Below are 15810 nucleotides of genomic sequence, written 5' to 3'. Positions count from 1 at the left end.
GGACAGCTGGGACAAGTAAAAACAATTGAATGAGAACTAAGGACATGAGAGTGACAATAAGGCCAAACAATGGTAGGAAAAGGTATGAGAAAGCTGGAGTTATACTATAAAGATATTGCAATATTTAAATAAATCTACTCTTCTAAAGGTAGCCAAATCTGGACCCACTAAACATGACATAACAAGGAGACTGTGGAATATAGATCTATCAGGAAACCTTTTTCCCCAGCAACTTGTTAAAACAAATAAAATTGAAAATGCTAAATTGAGATTCCACAATGAGCAAATCATTGACTGTACTAGTGGTATGGGTTTTGGTCAGCATTTTAATCGAGATATAAAGGTTTTATACAGTACTGTCTTTGAGGTCATTAAAACAAGCACAAAATAAGCGAAAAACAACTTAATGTTTTCATTATCCATTACAAATGTTCTGTGCAACAGACTTTTTTCACAATATGAATGGTCTGGTTGCTGATTTATCTGGCAAACACCTAGCTTTACTAATAATCCTATTTCGATCATTTGTCCCAGGAACAGAACATGATATACTCATTAAAGGTTTTCCAGTGAAACCCCAGCACATTACTTTCATTCTTTCTTTCTACATTCACCGAGTTAAAAGCAAACACCACATCAGATACAAATAGAATGTGATACTATATGACAGAATGTTCCCAAAATATAGCATTGTTTTGTTTCACATGACTTACTGAAAATGTCTCCCCAACAGAGGATTGATCTGATGAGATTTTAAATGCCCCCAGTAGTTGCAGGCAGTCTGTTCAGTTTGGTAACCTGTCTGTCAGTCACATTTCATATCTGGTAGTGTTCTGACTCAAGTATGTTTTCTTAGATGTTCTGTTAGATGACTTCTTTGAATGAAGGTTTTCTCACATTTTTGGCATTTATATGGTCTTTCTCCTGTATGTATTCTTATATGTTTATTCAGATTATCTTTCCGATGGAAACTTTTGTGGCAGAAAATACAAATGTATGGCTTTTCACCTGAATGCACTCGGTGGTGTGTGTTAAGATGGCTTTTGTGAAAAAAACTTTTCTCACATTCAGTGCATGCATAGGGCCTCACTCTTGAATTTGTTCTTGTATGTTTTATAAACTCTTCCGTTGGATTGTAGCTTTTATCATCACCATTTGTGTATGTGCTTGTTCTCCGATTTTGCTCAATGCTTAGTAGTTCTTCATGAACCTGTGCATCCCTCCAGTTACTCTCATCTGATCCTCCAATGGTAGGAGGATTGAAATCTACTGGATTGCTGAAGCTGCTTTCACCCTGAGTAGTTTTCTCTCCTCTGAGATTCTGATAACATTCTGACCACATTTGGTTACTAGAGTTTGGGTCCTTATTGGAACTCTGGAGAATTGTTTTGTCGAATATCCCAGAAAAAGCACAGGGTGCAGTTCCTTCAGAACATTTTGCAGACTCGCCAGTTTTCTTTTTTCTGTTTGCACTTGGTTCGCCTATTGGATGAAATTGAGTCAGTAATTAGTATTCCAATTATCAGTCAATATAGAAATATTTTCTTCATTGATGTTGGGGCAGCCATGCACTCTATAAATCATATTAACATAACATAACGTAACACATTCAGAATTGAGATGCTGTAGTAAGAGAATATTGTAATAAATACTGCTGCTGTGCAAAGAGACTGAATGCTCAAATTGTGATATTTACAGTGATATTTACAGTGTAAACATTAGGTTGTACAATGTGTGAGTGTGTTTGGGGAATGATTAAGATGAACTAAAGGAACACGTTTTAAAGTGTGATAGCAAAAACAGCTGGTGTTAGGTTATTTTGTTCTGACAATATATTCTGTACCTCTGTTGGTTCTTTTGGCACTGCTTTTGCTTCCTGTTGAACCTCTCTTGCCTCTTTCTGCACCCCTCTTGCCTCTTTCTGCACCCCTCCTCCCTCTTTCTGAACTTCTCTTGCCTCTGTCTGCCCCCCTGTTCCCTCTTTTGCCTCTTTCTTGCCTCTTTCTTTAGTTCTCCTGCCTCCTTCTGCACCTCTGTTTCTTCTTTCTGTTCCCTCTTGCTTCTTTCTGCACCTCTCTTGATTCTTTCTGCACCCCTCTTGCCTCTTTGTGCACACTCTACCTCTTTGTGCACCTCTCTTGCCTCTTTGTGCACCTCTCTTGCCTCTTTCTGTACTTCTCTTACCTCTTTCTGTAACCTCTTACCCTTTTTGGTACCTCTTTTGCTTCTTTCTGCACTTCTGTTTCCTCTTTCTGCACCCCTCTTGCTTTTCTCTGCACCTCTGTTGGTTCTTTGTGCACTGATCTTGTTTCTTTCTATTCTGCTCTTGCTTCTTTCTCCACCTCTCTTGCAAATTTCTGCACCCCTCTTCCCTTATTCTGCACCTCTCTTGCCTCTGACTACACCCTGTTTTCTCTTTCTGCATCTCTTTTACTTGTTTCTGCAACTCTCTTGCCTCTTTCTGCAGTTCTCTTGCCTCTTTCTGCACCTCTGTTGCTTCTTTCTGCGCTTCTCTTGCCTCTTTCTGTACCCCTCTTGCCTCTGCCTGCCCATCCGTTGGTTCTTTCTGCACTTCTTTTGCTTCTTTCTGCGCCTTTATTCCTCTTTCTGCACATATTCTTCCTATGTAGGCATATTTAGAAATTAGCATTTAAAAAACCTTTGAAATTCAATGAACAAACCATAGGTTTCAGGGACATTATAGTTAGAAATTAGCATTTAAAAAACCTTAGAAATTCACTGAGAAATCCTCAGGTTTCATGGACATTATAGTTAGATGGACATTTCACTCTTACAAAACCAGAGAAATCGGGCTGTTATAGTGCTGAGGTAATTGGAGCAATTGGGAGGAGGACTAGCGGCATAAAGCTAAACGGACAGGATAACTGGCACTACTGAAGGTACTTTCCCAGACTTTGGCAGCCGAATTTAAAGAACGTAAGGATTTGTGATACTGTTCAAAAGCTGTGATCGGGGACCGTATAAACAGGAGTTTTAAAGGTCACGCTGTGCCTGAATTCCATTTAGAACATTTGTGGAGAAATTGGCATTCGCAAGTCCGGTAGCATGGGGTGTAAATAGCTAAGGACTAAGAGTTTCCATGCATACTCTATACCAAACAGGCTCTGGAAAACAGGGTAACGCAAGACAAATGAGCGAAGTTCAAACCTGAGCAACATTAATAATGCGCCGCTCTGAGATTAAAAGTTTTTAAGCTATTTCTTTCATGCACTCCCATGCATCCCCAAAAGTGAATTGAGACTGATGAAAAGAAAAGAATAATGGCAGCGAACTAAAAAGCGTGCTCATAAAAAAATATGCTTGTGTTGATTTACCCAGAAACCGGTCCCAGGATGCTTATTTCCGGTCCAGGGAGGACCTGGCTTGGCAGTTCGGTCTGGACTGTTCCCATGAGGCATAGGGTCAAGACTGATTTGCATATGGTTGGGTCCAAACTGGGGTGGCATGGTGAGCAAAAGAACGATGGATTTAACCCAGATCTCTTGACTGGGGTGAATGTATGATTTATTCAGCATTCCGTCCATCATTTGTTTGCGTAGCACTTTTCACCCTAAGTGGGATGGGTATGCCCAGACGTGGGTCCACTGCTTACTGTGCCACTGGATTCAAGCTAGCCTGGCTGATGAAGGGTAATACCCAGAAACCGGTCCTAGGATGCTTGTTTCCGGTACAGGGAGGACCTGGCTTGGCAGTTCGGTCTGGACTGTTCTCATGAGGCACAGGGTCAAGACTGATTTGCATATGGCTAGGTCTAAACTGGGGTGGCATGGTGTGCAAAAGAACAATGGATTTAGCCCAGATCTCTTGACTGGGGTGAATGTATGATTTATTTAGCATTCCGTCCATCGGTCTACCCCGTCAAATGCTGCTGTATAATCTATAAAACAAGCAAAAAGCGGCTGATTGCCACGAGCCATTGTTTGGTGTACTAAATATGATAGGGCAATGATGTTATCTAAGGTGGAGCCTCCTGTACAGAACCCGGTCTGATAGAAAGGAAGCAGATACTCCTTGCTGACCCAGTCTGCTAGTTCTGTCAGGAGAGTGCTTGCATAAGCCTTGCCCTCAATGTCCAATAAGGCAATCATGCGGTAGTTCCTAGGGTCCGGGCTTGGCCCTTTTTTTATAGATTTGATGTAGTAATGATCCCCTCCAGGAATCTGGGACGTCCTCCAAGAACCTGCACTCCGCATACAACTGTCCCAAACTCTCAGCCCAAAAGTTGATGTCCTGTCTGAAGAGGGAGCCAGGCAGGCCATTTGGTCCTGGGGCTCCATTGTGGCGTATTTTTTTTCAGAATAGTTCGTATTGCATGTATTTCCATAAGGGTGGCGTCGGCCAAGGGGTCCATGGATTCAATTGTTGTTTTACTTAGGTGTTCCACGAAGATTGATGTTTCAATTGGGTCTTTCTTTGAATCGTTGGTGTAGAGAGTTTTTACATGGGCTGACCAAGTGCTTGCATCTAGTGAGTTCTCTCAGTTAGAAGTTCCATGGATTACCTTGTTTATATATTGCCAAAATTATTGGGATTTGCTGGGGACGAGCAGCTCAAAAATCTTGTGCCCTTTTTTCCTCTGTATTTACTTGCCAGACCACTGTTGCGTGACTCTTGGCCGCTTGTTTTAGTTCTTTTTTTGCAGACTTTGATCTAGTTGCTCGATAGGCTCTACATTTAGAGTTAAGTTCTCTTGAACATTTCTTAATTGCTGGTTGGTGTCCCAAGTTGTAAGCAGAGTTAACATGGGTTCTTTGATTGTCGCTCCCACGAAGCTGGTGGGCTAAATCATATGCGAATGAGCCCCATTCCCCTATTCTGCCCTTGTCATTATTGCCAGTCTGCCAGCCTTTCCATGTTAGTTTCCATGAGGCAAACTTATGACTTGGAAACGGACCCCATTTAATTCTTCTGAGGAGTCTATATAACTCTTCCCCCTTTGTGGCGCCAATACAGCGAAGAGTATTACGTGTTTTCGCGGTAATGGCCAACTCTAAGGTAAGAGCAGCATGGTCACTTTCGATCAAGGGGTGGACTTTGTAATTTGACATGTATTTTTATAGGCTCTCACTTAGTAGAATATAATCTATTGTTGTCTGGTTGTTGTAAGTGGGTACTATCAATGCTGTTGGGTTGACTTTTGTAGTTAAACAGTGTGTCGTTGCCAGTTTATATGCCCGCATTAGGGCATTGAATCTTCCGGTACTTCCATTGCGGTGATTTTCAGGGGTCTTTTGCCCTAGGTCATGCATGTTAAAATCACCAAGAATAATAGAATCCATGCCCGCATACCGTAATAATAGAGTTTCTGTAGTAGGGGATCTTTGTGTATAGTCATAATCTAGTGAATAGTCCCGCCCATGTGCGTGGACCCCGGAGCAATCAAAAATAATCTCTTATGGTGTCCAAAAATGCAGAACTGCACAGACTCTTAAGAGAGAATTTAAAGACAGATAATGCAGCCTATATCCACAGGCTACACTGTCCAGTACTTCAACTAGAAATTCCACCAAAAATCCACAAACAGCAAAGCCTGTCCAGATTTCCCTTGCTTTAACAGCAACACCCCTCTAGAAAGATAGAGAGGAAGACATGGACAGACAAGCCCCATAGGCTGCCATTATGTGGCTCAAAACAGGATACTGTGCCTTTAAGAGAACTTTCCAGAACTTCACAGTATCCCAGAATGCACTGCAGGTCCCTTTTACTTTCAGTTCTTTTTTCCGGCTCCTGCAAGCAGGACCCTGGAGCATTGAGCTCTCCCTTTTCAAGTGTTTATTGGTGATTTTTTTTCTCCACTTTTTCAAAGTTATTTGAGTGCTTCTCTGAAGTACTTTGGTGGTTTTTCTTCCCGTTTGTCTTTTGGTGCACTCTTTGATGGTCAGTATGCCTGCATTATTCGACAAATGCCCTGAGTGCTCCAGGAAGAAGGCCAAGTCCGACCCACACAAGGTGTGTATCATCTGCCTTCCTTCATCTCATGTCCCAGAGGAGTGTGACATCTGCCAGGGTTTCTCTAGCAGGACCCTGAGGGATAGGATGAAGATCAGGCTTCAGGGCCTGGAGGCCAGAAGACTGAAGACACAAGGTGGGTCTGGAGGGGCTTCCTCTGCCCATGCTGAGGCCTCTGGGGGGCTCCCCAGGGGCAGGAAGACCAGCAAACGTCCCCATTCTCCCTCTGCGTCGATTGCACCGACCACGACGTTGAGAGGGTTGACTGCAGTCTGTTCTCCGTCTCCCCAGGGCTCTGGGTCGAAGCGACATCGACACTCGGCGTTGAGGGAACTGAACAGACCGCCGTCGAAGTCTCCGGTGACGATTTCGTCGTCGTTGGCGTCGTCGTCGAGTACTCGACGTCGAGAGGCCCGGCGTCGGCGCTCGCCATCGAGGCGACACCGCCGTTTGCCGTCTGCGAAGAGAAGGTCGTCGTCGAGGGGATCCTTGATGTCGAAGAGAAGATCGCCGTCGAGGCGTAGAAGGTCGCCGTCGAGGCGTAGAAGATCGCCGTCGAGGCGTAGGAGGTCGAGGTGAAGAAGGTCGCCTTCGGGGCGAAGGCATTCGCCGTCGAGGGATAGGCGCTCGCCGTCGAGGAGACGAAGCTTGATGTTGAGGGGCCGACACTCGCCGTCCGGTCGACGTTCTTCGACGCTGAGAAGGCGTAGAAGGAGTTCTGGCGACAGGAGTAAATCTGACAGGCGTCAAGTGCCTTTGGGAGGCTCTCCAAAGTCCCTGCCTAGTAAGGAGGGCGGGTCACCGGGCTCGGTGTACTCTGTTGTGTATACCCCTGCTAGGCCGAAGACAGTTACGCTTCCTCTTCCTCCGTTAACGAGAGGGCTTCCTCCGCGGGCTCTAACCCCGCCTCCACTTCCGCCACTTCCGCCTCCTCCTCCACCTCGGCCTCAGCCTCAACCTCAGTTGCCGGCTGACAAGCCTCCTCCGATTCCTCCGAGGACAGGTTCGTTGCCACGATTTCCGACTCCTCCTAAGGGGACCCCTCAGACGAGGGCCCCAACCAAGCCAAGGTCACCCGTCCCGGTGGAACCGGCAGGGCGACCGAAGCCAAGGAAGTCGCGATCCCGCTCCGGACGGAGAGGGAGGTCGCGCAGTCGTCACAGATCCTCTACGAGGTCAAGACGGCGCCACAGGAGGCGCGGATAACGGTCCCGCACGGACTCTTCCAGAACCAGGTCTTACTCCCCGACCTTGTCAGACTCCCCGGGGACGAGGGTGTCTCCCGTGGATGACATCAGCACGTTCCAGGATGTTCTCCTGAGGGGTGCAGCAAAATTGGGAATCACGGTGACGGCTCCAACACCTACGACGTCCGTGATTTTTGAGACACTAACCAAGAAACATTTGTCTCGCCCTCTACTACCGCTCGTGCCAGGATTGGTAGAGCCAGCGGAGGAGCTGTTCCTCACGCCTGCAGTGACGAAAGCCGCTCCATCCCGTCTTCTTATGAAAGTACAGGGCCCCGGATTCCGACCCGGCCTTTCTGAGGATTGACCCTGTTCCGGACTCCGTTATAGTAACGGCAGCCAGAAAACAACACTCTACCTCCCCGTCGTCTACAGTGCCTCCGGATAAGGAGAGCCGATGGATCGACTCAGCTGGCAGGAAGGCTAGTGGGACGGCATCTACGGCCATGAAGGTCTCTAGCGATGCGGCTTTGCTGGGGCGGTATGATCGTGCCCTGTGGGAATCCCTCCAGCAGTTCACGGAACTCCTGCCAAGAGATAAGAGGGAGGATTTCCTGGAGATCCAGAAGGAAGGGATGCTGGTTTCGAACCAGGTCATCAGCGCGGCCGCTAATGTCTCTCTTTTGGCGGCCCACGGGTACTGTCATGGGATCAACCAGCGATCCCATGTCAGGCTCACATCACTCAAGCCGGAGGCCCAGCAGCGAGTGCCCAATATGCCCTTCTCGGGGGAAACCCTGTTCGGCAAGCATGCGGACGATGAGATGGCACGCATGAAAGCGGAGGCAGAGACTCTGACGGCTGTGGGCTTGGAGAAGCCCAAAGAAAAGAAAGCCTACCGCCCGTTCCAGAGACGGTTCGGGGCACAGGGCAGAGGGTGAGGACAGGCTTCGGGACAGCAGCAGCAACAACAGCAGCAGTTCCGGAGGCCTTTCCAGAAGCGCCAGAAGGGTAGAGGAGGTCAGCAGTCCTCTACAGCGAACAAGGGCGCACCCGGGTCTCGACCCTGAGCAGTTACTTCCCCTACATCCGTTACCCGCTCCGGTGGGGGGTAAGTGTTCATTTTTTTCTGGCAGAGTGGAGAAAAATTACTCAGGACAAGTGGGTGCTGAATATTGTTTGCAATGGATACTGTCTTCGGTTCACCAGCCCGCCTCCATCGATTCCACCTGTCAGCTCGCAGTTTCAACTGCGCAAGCTCCAGGCGGAGGCAGATATCCTGTTAAGGAAAAGGGCGATAGAAGATGTACCTCTGTCTCAAAGAGGAAGAGGTCTGTACTCCCGGTTCTTCCTGGTTCGCAAGAAGGACAAGAACAAGTTCAGGCCCATTCTGGATTTGCGGCACGCAAACAAGTGGATTCGCAGAGAGAAGTTTCGCATGCTGTCGTTGCATCAGATTTATCCTCAGCTGCAATAGGGAGACTGGCTGTGTGCTATAGACCTACAGGATGCGTACTTCCATGTGCCCATTGCACACAAACACAGGAAGTTCCTGCGATTCCAAGTCGGCGCCAATCATTATCAGTACGCAGTACTGCCATTCGGGCTGAAGTCAGCGCCCAGAACATTCTCGAAGTGCATGGCAGTGGTAGCTGCACACCTAAGGAAGAACAAGGTGTTTGTCTACCCGTACCTGGACGATTGGTTGATCAAGGCCTCCTCCTTCTCGGAAGCTCAAGCGCACTTCAGGAAGACGTGCGTTCTCTTGAACAAGCTGGGGTTGCACATCAACATGTCCAAGTCTGTCCCGACTCCGGTCCAGTGCATACAGTACTTGGGAGCCTCCATCAATACGCTGTCGGCAAGCCTGTCTCCTTCGGAGGAGAGACGATTATCACTCCTTCGGAAGGCTCAGGCTCTTATGACCGCTGCATCTACAACAGTGAGGACGGTGTCTTCTCTACTGGGGTCGATGGCCTCTTGTATCTTCCTCATGCCACACGCACGGCTGCACATGAGACCATTGCAGGAGTGCTTGGAGGATCAGTGGGATCAGAGGAAAGGATCTTGGGACGACAAGATAAGACTGTCTCTGCATGCTCTTCAGTCTCTGAAGTGGTGGTGTTCAGCGGAGAATCTCCTCAGAGGGGTACCCTTCCACAAGGACATTCCCACGCAGACTATTGTGACAGATGCGTCGCTCCACGGCTGGGGGGCGCACTCCGGAGACTTACAGATTCAAGGGACGTGGTCCCCGATGGAGTCCACGTACCACATCAATTTCCTGGAACTCAGGGCTGTTCACTTGGCACTGAAGGCCTTTCATCCGTCCTTCCGGACCAACTCTTTGCTTGTTCAGACGGACAATACGACCACAATGTATTACCTCAACAAGCAGGGGGGTCGAGATCGCGCAATCTGTCGCAGGAGGCGCAGGCGATCTGGCACTGGCTTCTGGCCAGAGGACTGACGATAACGGCCACCCAACTACCAGGTGTGCAGAATGTTCAGGCAGACGCACTGAGCAGACTGATTCAGGAAAACCACGAATGGGTCATAAACGACGAAGTACTAGGAGAAGTCTTCGCAAGGTGGGGGACTCCAGATGTAGATCTGTTAGCCACCGCCGAAAACAGTAAATGCCGAGACTTCGCCTCCAGGTACCACCAGCCAGGGACGCTGGGGAATGCGTTATGGATCAACTGGTCAAACAGCTTTCTTTACGCTTTTCCACCCATTCCCCTGATTCCGGCGGTGCTCATCAAACTGTCCCAGTCCAGGGCGCGGATGATCCTGATTTCCCTGGAATGGCCCAGACAGTGGTGGTTCACTGACCTGCTTCACCGGTCTCTCCTTCCTCACATACGGCAGCCGTGCAGGCCGGACATTCTCACGAAGTTCGGGGGGCAGATGTTGCACCCCAACGTCTCGTCTTTGAGTTTGGCGGCATGGCTCCTGAGATAGTGCAATATGGCCATCTGAATCTACCTGAAGATTGCATGGACATACTGAAGGAGGCTAAGCGACCTTCCACTAGGACTTCTTATGCTGACAAGTGGAAGAGGTTTTGCATCTGGTGCAAGTGTAAGAACTATGACCCGACGACATGTAAGGAAGATGTAATCCTTCCATATCTTCTACATCTGGCGCAGTATGGCCTTAATGTCCATTCCATTAAGGTTCATCTGGCTGCATTGACTGCCTACAGGAAATGTCCTTCACAGACTTCCTTCTTTCAGATCCCTGTGATCAAAGATTTTTTGGAAGGCTTGAAGAAAGTGTTCCCTCCTGTCCGGCATCCTTTGCCTTCATGGGAATTGAATGTGGTGCTGTCCAAATTGATGAAGGAGCCTTTTGAACCTATTCATAAGGCTTCGTTGCAGCACCTGTCCTGGAAGGCGGCGTTCCTCGTGGCCATTACATCGGCCCGCAGGGTGAGTGAAATTCAGGCATTGTGTTGCCAAGAACATTATACTGTATTTCATGCTGCTCAGGTTGTTATGCGTACTCACCCTAAATTTCTTCCTAAAGTTACATCTGACTTTCATGTTAACCAGACCATAACTTTGCCTACGTTTTTTCAGAATCCTTCCTCTCCAGCGGAAAGGTCCCTGCATTCCCTGGATGTCAGGAGGGTGTTGAAATTTTATCTGGATAAAACCAAGGATATTCATAGGTTAGACCAATTGTTTATCAATTATGGATCAGTCAGGACGGGTCTTGCTACCTCTAAACAGTCCATCTCGAGGTGGATTGTGTCCTGTATACAATTGTGTTACCAAAAAGCTAATAAGACCTTAGGGGGTAAGCCTAAGGCTCATTCCACCAGGGGCAAAGCTGCCACGACTGCTTTGCTCCGTAATGTTCCAATTGCAGAAATCTGCAAGGCGGCCACTTGGAAGTCGGTTCATACCTTTGCTAAGCATTACTGCCTGGACACTGATGCCAGGGCAGACTCTCAGGTTGGGCAGGCTTCGCTGCGAAATCTGTTCGCACAATAGTGGTATTATTTCTATGTTCTCCACCGCCGCTTTGGTGTGGGGATGGGCTTGCCATTCTATTCACTAGATTATGACTATACACAGAGATCCCCTACTACAGAAGGAGTAGTTTCTGTCCTGTAACTCCAGTTCTGTAGTAAGGGTATCTCTGTTATAGTCATAAGCGCCCGCCCTCCTCCCCGGTGGAGAGAGATATTCATGTAAGGAATGCTACAGGTCTGGCGTGTTATGCCTTCAAAAAGAACTGAAAGTAAAAGGGACCTGCAGTGCATTCTGGGACACTGTGAAGTTCTGGAAAGTTCTCTTAAAGGCACAGTATCCTGTTTTGAGCCACATAATGGCAGCCTATGGGGCTTGTCTGTCCATGTCTTCCTCTCTATCTTTCCAGAGGGGTTTTGCTGTTAAAGCAAGGGAAATCTGGACAGGCTTTTCTGTTTGTGGATTTTTGGTGGAATTTCTAGTTGAAGTACTGGACAATGTAGCCAGTGGATATAGGCTGCATTATCTGTCTTTAAATTCTCGCTTAAGTGTCTGTGCAGTTCTGCATTTTTCGACACCTTAAGAGATTATTTTTGATTGCTACGGGGTCCACGCACATGGGCGGGACTATTCACTAGATTATGACTATAACAGAGATACCCCTACTACAGAACTGGAGTTACAGGACAGAAACTACTCCTTCAATCTCATTTAAAAGCTAGTTGAGTATGTCGTTTGAACCAGGCCCATGGCGGTTGAAGTAGACATTGGTTAGGAGTATTGATATTAGGCTGTTTGTCGTAATCAAGCCTTTCAGAATGCCAGCCAAAAACATATCTGATATATTCTGTATTACTGAAAAGTTTACTTTCAGTGCATGCTTGACGTATATTGAGATGCCCGCAGATGGTCTCACGAAAATATTAGCTTTTAGTGCGGTCTTGAAGTATTCAGCGTAGTCCCCTATTGGAGTTTAGGAAGTAGCCCATGTTTCCTGTGCACATATTATATCTGCTCCTGCTAGAAATGTGATTGCCCCATGACTTTGCAAAACTTTATGTATCTCTGCAACATTCCACGACATTATATTGATTGTTCGATTGCTTGCAGTGGAGCTATTGTGCTGGGTGTGGCCGAAGGTGATCTTTGATGCTGTTGGACGATTACCTGACAAATAGCTGATATTAGGAGCTAGCATTTAAGGCCAGTGGGAGTCAGGTCCAATGTTTGGTACTGTGTCCCTTAGTTAAGCAGGAGCGATTACCTCCGTCTATATATTTGATGATTTGGATTGAATTGTTGCCCCACTGTGTTGCTTGTGTGCCACCTATAGAGCCGTGTAAGGTCGATCCCTTGGCAGGTGAAGTTAGGTGTTTGCTGTTCATCCTTTTCTGCCCCTTCATTTTTTGATCTCCCTGTTAGGTATTTGGCCACTTATTTTTCAGAATCTCTGGGTATTTGGTAACAATTGGAGGCTTAATTTTTATGCCCCAGCTGTCCAGTTGTGTTTTATATCCTTTCAGAGCCTTCGCCATGATCTGGTAGGATTAGGTTATCTCAATTGTTTCATTTAATTTACTTGGCCATGGGCTGGGAAAAACCACCCTCTCAATATCAGTTGTTTTGATATTCTCCAGACCTGGGATGCTTTCGCAGAGCTTCAGAAGGTGCCCTCTGTTGAGAATGTCCCAGCTCGCCTGCGAGGTGTATTCGGGATATAACAAGACTTTCGGATTTTCACAGTCTATACCAAGGGTCTGGTGGGGGTTGGTAGTTTCCAAAGGCTCACTTAAATTCCGAGTTGAATTTTCGCCCAGGGCAGATCCTCCGGTCCAATTTGTATTCGCGATACCGATTTGTGAGTCAGTCCTAAAGGTGACAGTCCGGTCTGGGTCTTTGAGACTTACTTGGACGATGTTCCTCTCCCGTTGGATGTTAAATGTATTTTCAATTTGGGGCTCATTATAGACATTTGTCTGTGCGGCATCATGTTTGTTTGTGATGTCTGGGTGTTGCTCATTGATCTCTAAGCCCTGTGCATTACTCAAGTGGTCTCTGGGCACAGGAGATCTTTCGGACGAGGTTTTAATCGAATTCCTGCTTGAGGTACATCAGAGGCTCTGAGGAGGTGTGTCGGTGATGGTTATACCTTGTATTTGTGCGTCTCTGTTTTGATCTGCAGTGGTTGGTTTTTGTATGCGGTCACAACCCTTCTGATTCTCCTTACTATTATCTTTGTTGTCCTGGTTTACTGGCACAAAACCAATGCTTAATGGTCCCTTTTAAATGTCTTTTATCACTTTTTGTTTTGTTTAACTTTTTCAGTTTTTTCTTGTTTTTCCTTGTTAGAGGTTGGAGTTCTAAGGAAGATGGTTTTGGGTCATCTGGTTTTCCAGGATTGTTATCGGTTATATGACAAGAATGTGGTTTTGACTGTGAATTTGAATTTGAAGCTAATGTGTTAATGCTTGATGGGCATTTGGGGTCGTTATTATCGTTGCTGAGAATTTCCTGCATTTTCCCTAAACTATCCTGATTATCCTGTTACCATTGATGTGTGTCCAATGGCGACTGTGTATCGCTTATACTTATTTTGTTTGTTTGGTCTCCCATTAGCCCTAGTAGAGCATGAGTGGCTTTTGTTGTATTTTGTTCTTTATATGTGGACTTTGCACTTGGACTCTGAGTTGAGTTGTGGCGAGAGGAGCGTGGTGTATTGCTCATCCATCTGTTCGCCTCGCACTTAAGATCTGTGCTCATTATTTCTGGGAGTTTTCCCAAGGTCTGCAGTATTGGGGAGCCCCCGCAATTGTTTGGTTTTACCTTTACTTCTGTGTTCGCTTGTGCTCTACGTATCAGTAAGTTTAAATGTTCCAATTTTAAGTCCACTCCAGAGATCAGGCCGGCTACTGATTGGAGTATATTTATTTGGGTGTCTAATTTATCTGCATGCATTATAGCTGCCTTTGCCATTGAAATCAAAGCTTCATTGATCAATGCAAGATGATTTTCTATTTTTTGTGGTTATATTTGTATTTAAATTTGTATTTGTGTTCCTGGTATTTATCCTTGATGCTGAGGGAGAGTTTATTTGTTCCACTCCCACTTGTTTCCCATCCTGTGAGGTCCTGTCCTGTGAAGTTGGATCATGTCTTGCACTGTCTTTCCCAAGGGGATATAACATCTTAGCTTTTTGGCGTCTTGCAGATTTATGAGGGCGGTAGTTGGTCTGGGGCTGGGTCAGTCCCGCATTCTTTGTCCGCATGGTTGTTCTGCGCTCTATTCGGTGAATATATGGCAAACGCCTGGTCTTTAAACTTTTGGTTGATGGGCCAGAAGATTCAAAGTCTGAGTTGAAGTTGAAGATTACAGTGTCTGCGGTGTCTGTGGTCCCTGATGAACGTGGGAGAACACAGGAGGGTGTGGAGCACAAAGGGGTAAGAGGCAGGTGACAGGTTGCATGGGGTGCAGGAGTAAGAAAGCGGGAGAGGAGTGGAGTTGATTGGTGACGGCAGGGGAGGGGATGTGGCCCTCCCAACCCCGATGCCTCTCAACTTCCTCTAGCCCCTCTAACCCCTCTAGTCACCGGTCCCTGCTCTATTGCTCTACCTTACTCCACTTGCTAGGGTGTCCTTTAGTGTCTTTTAGTGTCCTTAATGTCCTTGTGTGACCTTCTCCGGCGGGGGCTGTCCTAATGCCCTGGTGCCCCCTGTTTTTAAGTCTCTATGGAGGGGTGATTGTAAGCACTGCCCAGGGGAGCTGAAATGGTGCCCTGGTTCCCTGGTGGCCCCCTTTATTCACCTCTGTGGGGGAGCATGGGCTCAAACTCAGCTGGGGGTATTCGAGGTGCTGGAGGCCGGAGGAAGCACCTACTCCACTCAACCCCCACACCCAGACTCCACTTGTTGCCCGAGTTTAGCCAACAAACTGCAGCAACAGGTGGCGAAGAGAGTCAGCAGGCGCGATCAGGATGGGGGGGCAGGGGAGCAGCGAGGATTGCAAACTCGAGGCAGACAAGGCACAGGGTGCGAGGCACAAAATAACCTACATGCCACGCCACGCCAAAGCTGCTCGGCACACCTCACCACAGCTCACCGCAACTCACCCCCAGGCTCCAGCCCACAGACTCTTCGTTCTGACCCGACTCAGTCCCAGGTGAATCCACTGTGAATCTGTGGTGAATCTGGAGCTGGTCAAAGTTTCCCGCTGCTCGGGTTGGCCAGTCAAAGCAGAAGCCCCATAATCTCTCTGCGGCTCCGCAACACGAGGCGAGGCAAGGCAGGGTTAGAGACGGAGCAGCGGCAGCAAGCAGGCACGGCGGGCTCGGGCTTAGAGAATATGCTCCTCCTCTCCCAAAGTGCTGGCTGATGAAGGGTAATACCCAGAAACCAGTCCCAGGATGCTTGTTTCCGGTCCAGGGAGTACCTGACTTGGCAGTTCGGTCTGGACTGTTCCCCTGAGGCACAGGGTCAAGACAGATTTACATATGGCTGGGTCTAAACTGGGGTGGCATGGTGAGCAAAAGTACAATGGATTTAACCCAGATCTCTTGACTGGGGGTGAATGTATGATTTATTCAGCATTCCGTCCATCATTTGTTTGTGTTGCACTTGTGTTGATTTAGAGCAGCACCTGGTGGGGGAAAATAATTCTTAACTATTTCTGTATTTGCT

At 47.4% G+C, this 15810-nt stretch overlaps 1 protein-coding gene across 3 annotated transcripts in view; it reads right to left on the bottom strand.

Annotated features, from left to right (window-relative positions):
* Positions 1-308: 308 nt before the first annotated feature.
* Positions 309-15810, bottom strand: part of LOC144755273 (uncharacterized) — a 168766-nt gene continuing 153264 nt past the window's right edge. For all 3 annotated transcript variants that reach the window (XM_078644041.1, XM_078644042.1, XM_078644043.1), the window contains one exon: positions 309-1482. In XM_078644041.1, coding sequence (XP_078500167.1) covers positions 839-1482 — 644 coding nt within the window. In that variant the 3' untranslated portion in view covers positions 309-838. The remainder of the gene's footprint in view (positions 1483-15810) is intronic.

Source organism: Lissotriton helveticus, chromosome 5_1, assembly GCF_964261635.1.
Source record: "Lissotriton helveticus chromosome 5_1, aLisHel1.1, whole genome shotgun sequence".
NCBI classification, from domain to species: domain Eukaryota; kingdom Metazoa; phylum Chordata; class Amphibia; order Caudata; family Salamandridae; genus Lissotriton; species Lissotriton helveticus.
This window is presented reverse-complemented; position numbering and strand designations above follow the sequence as displayed.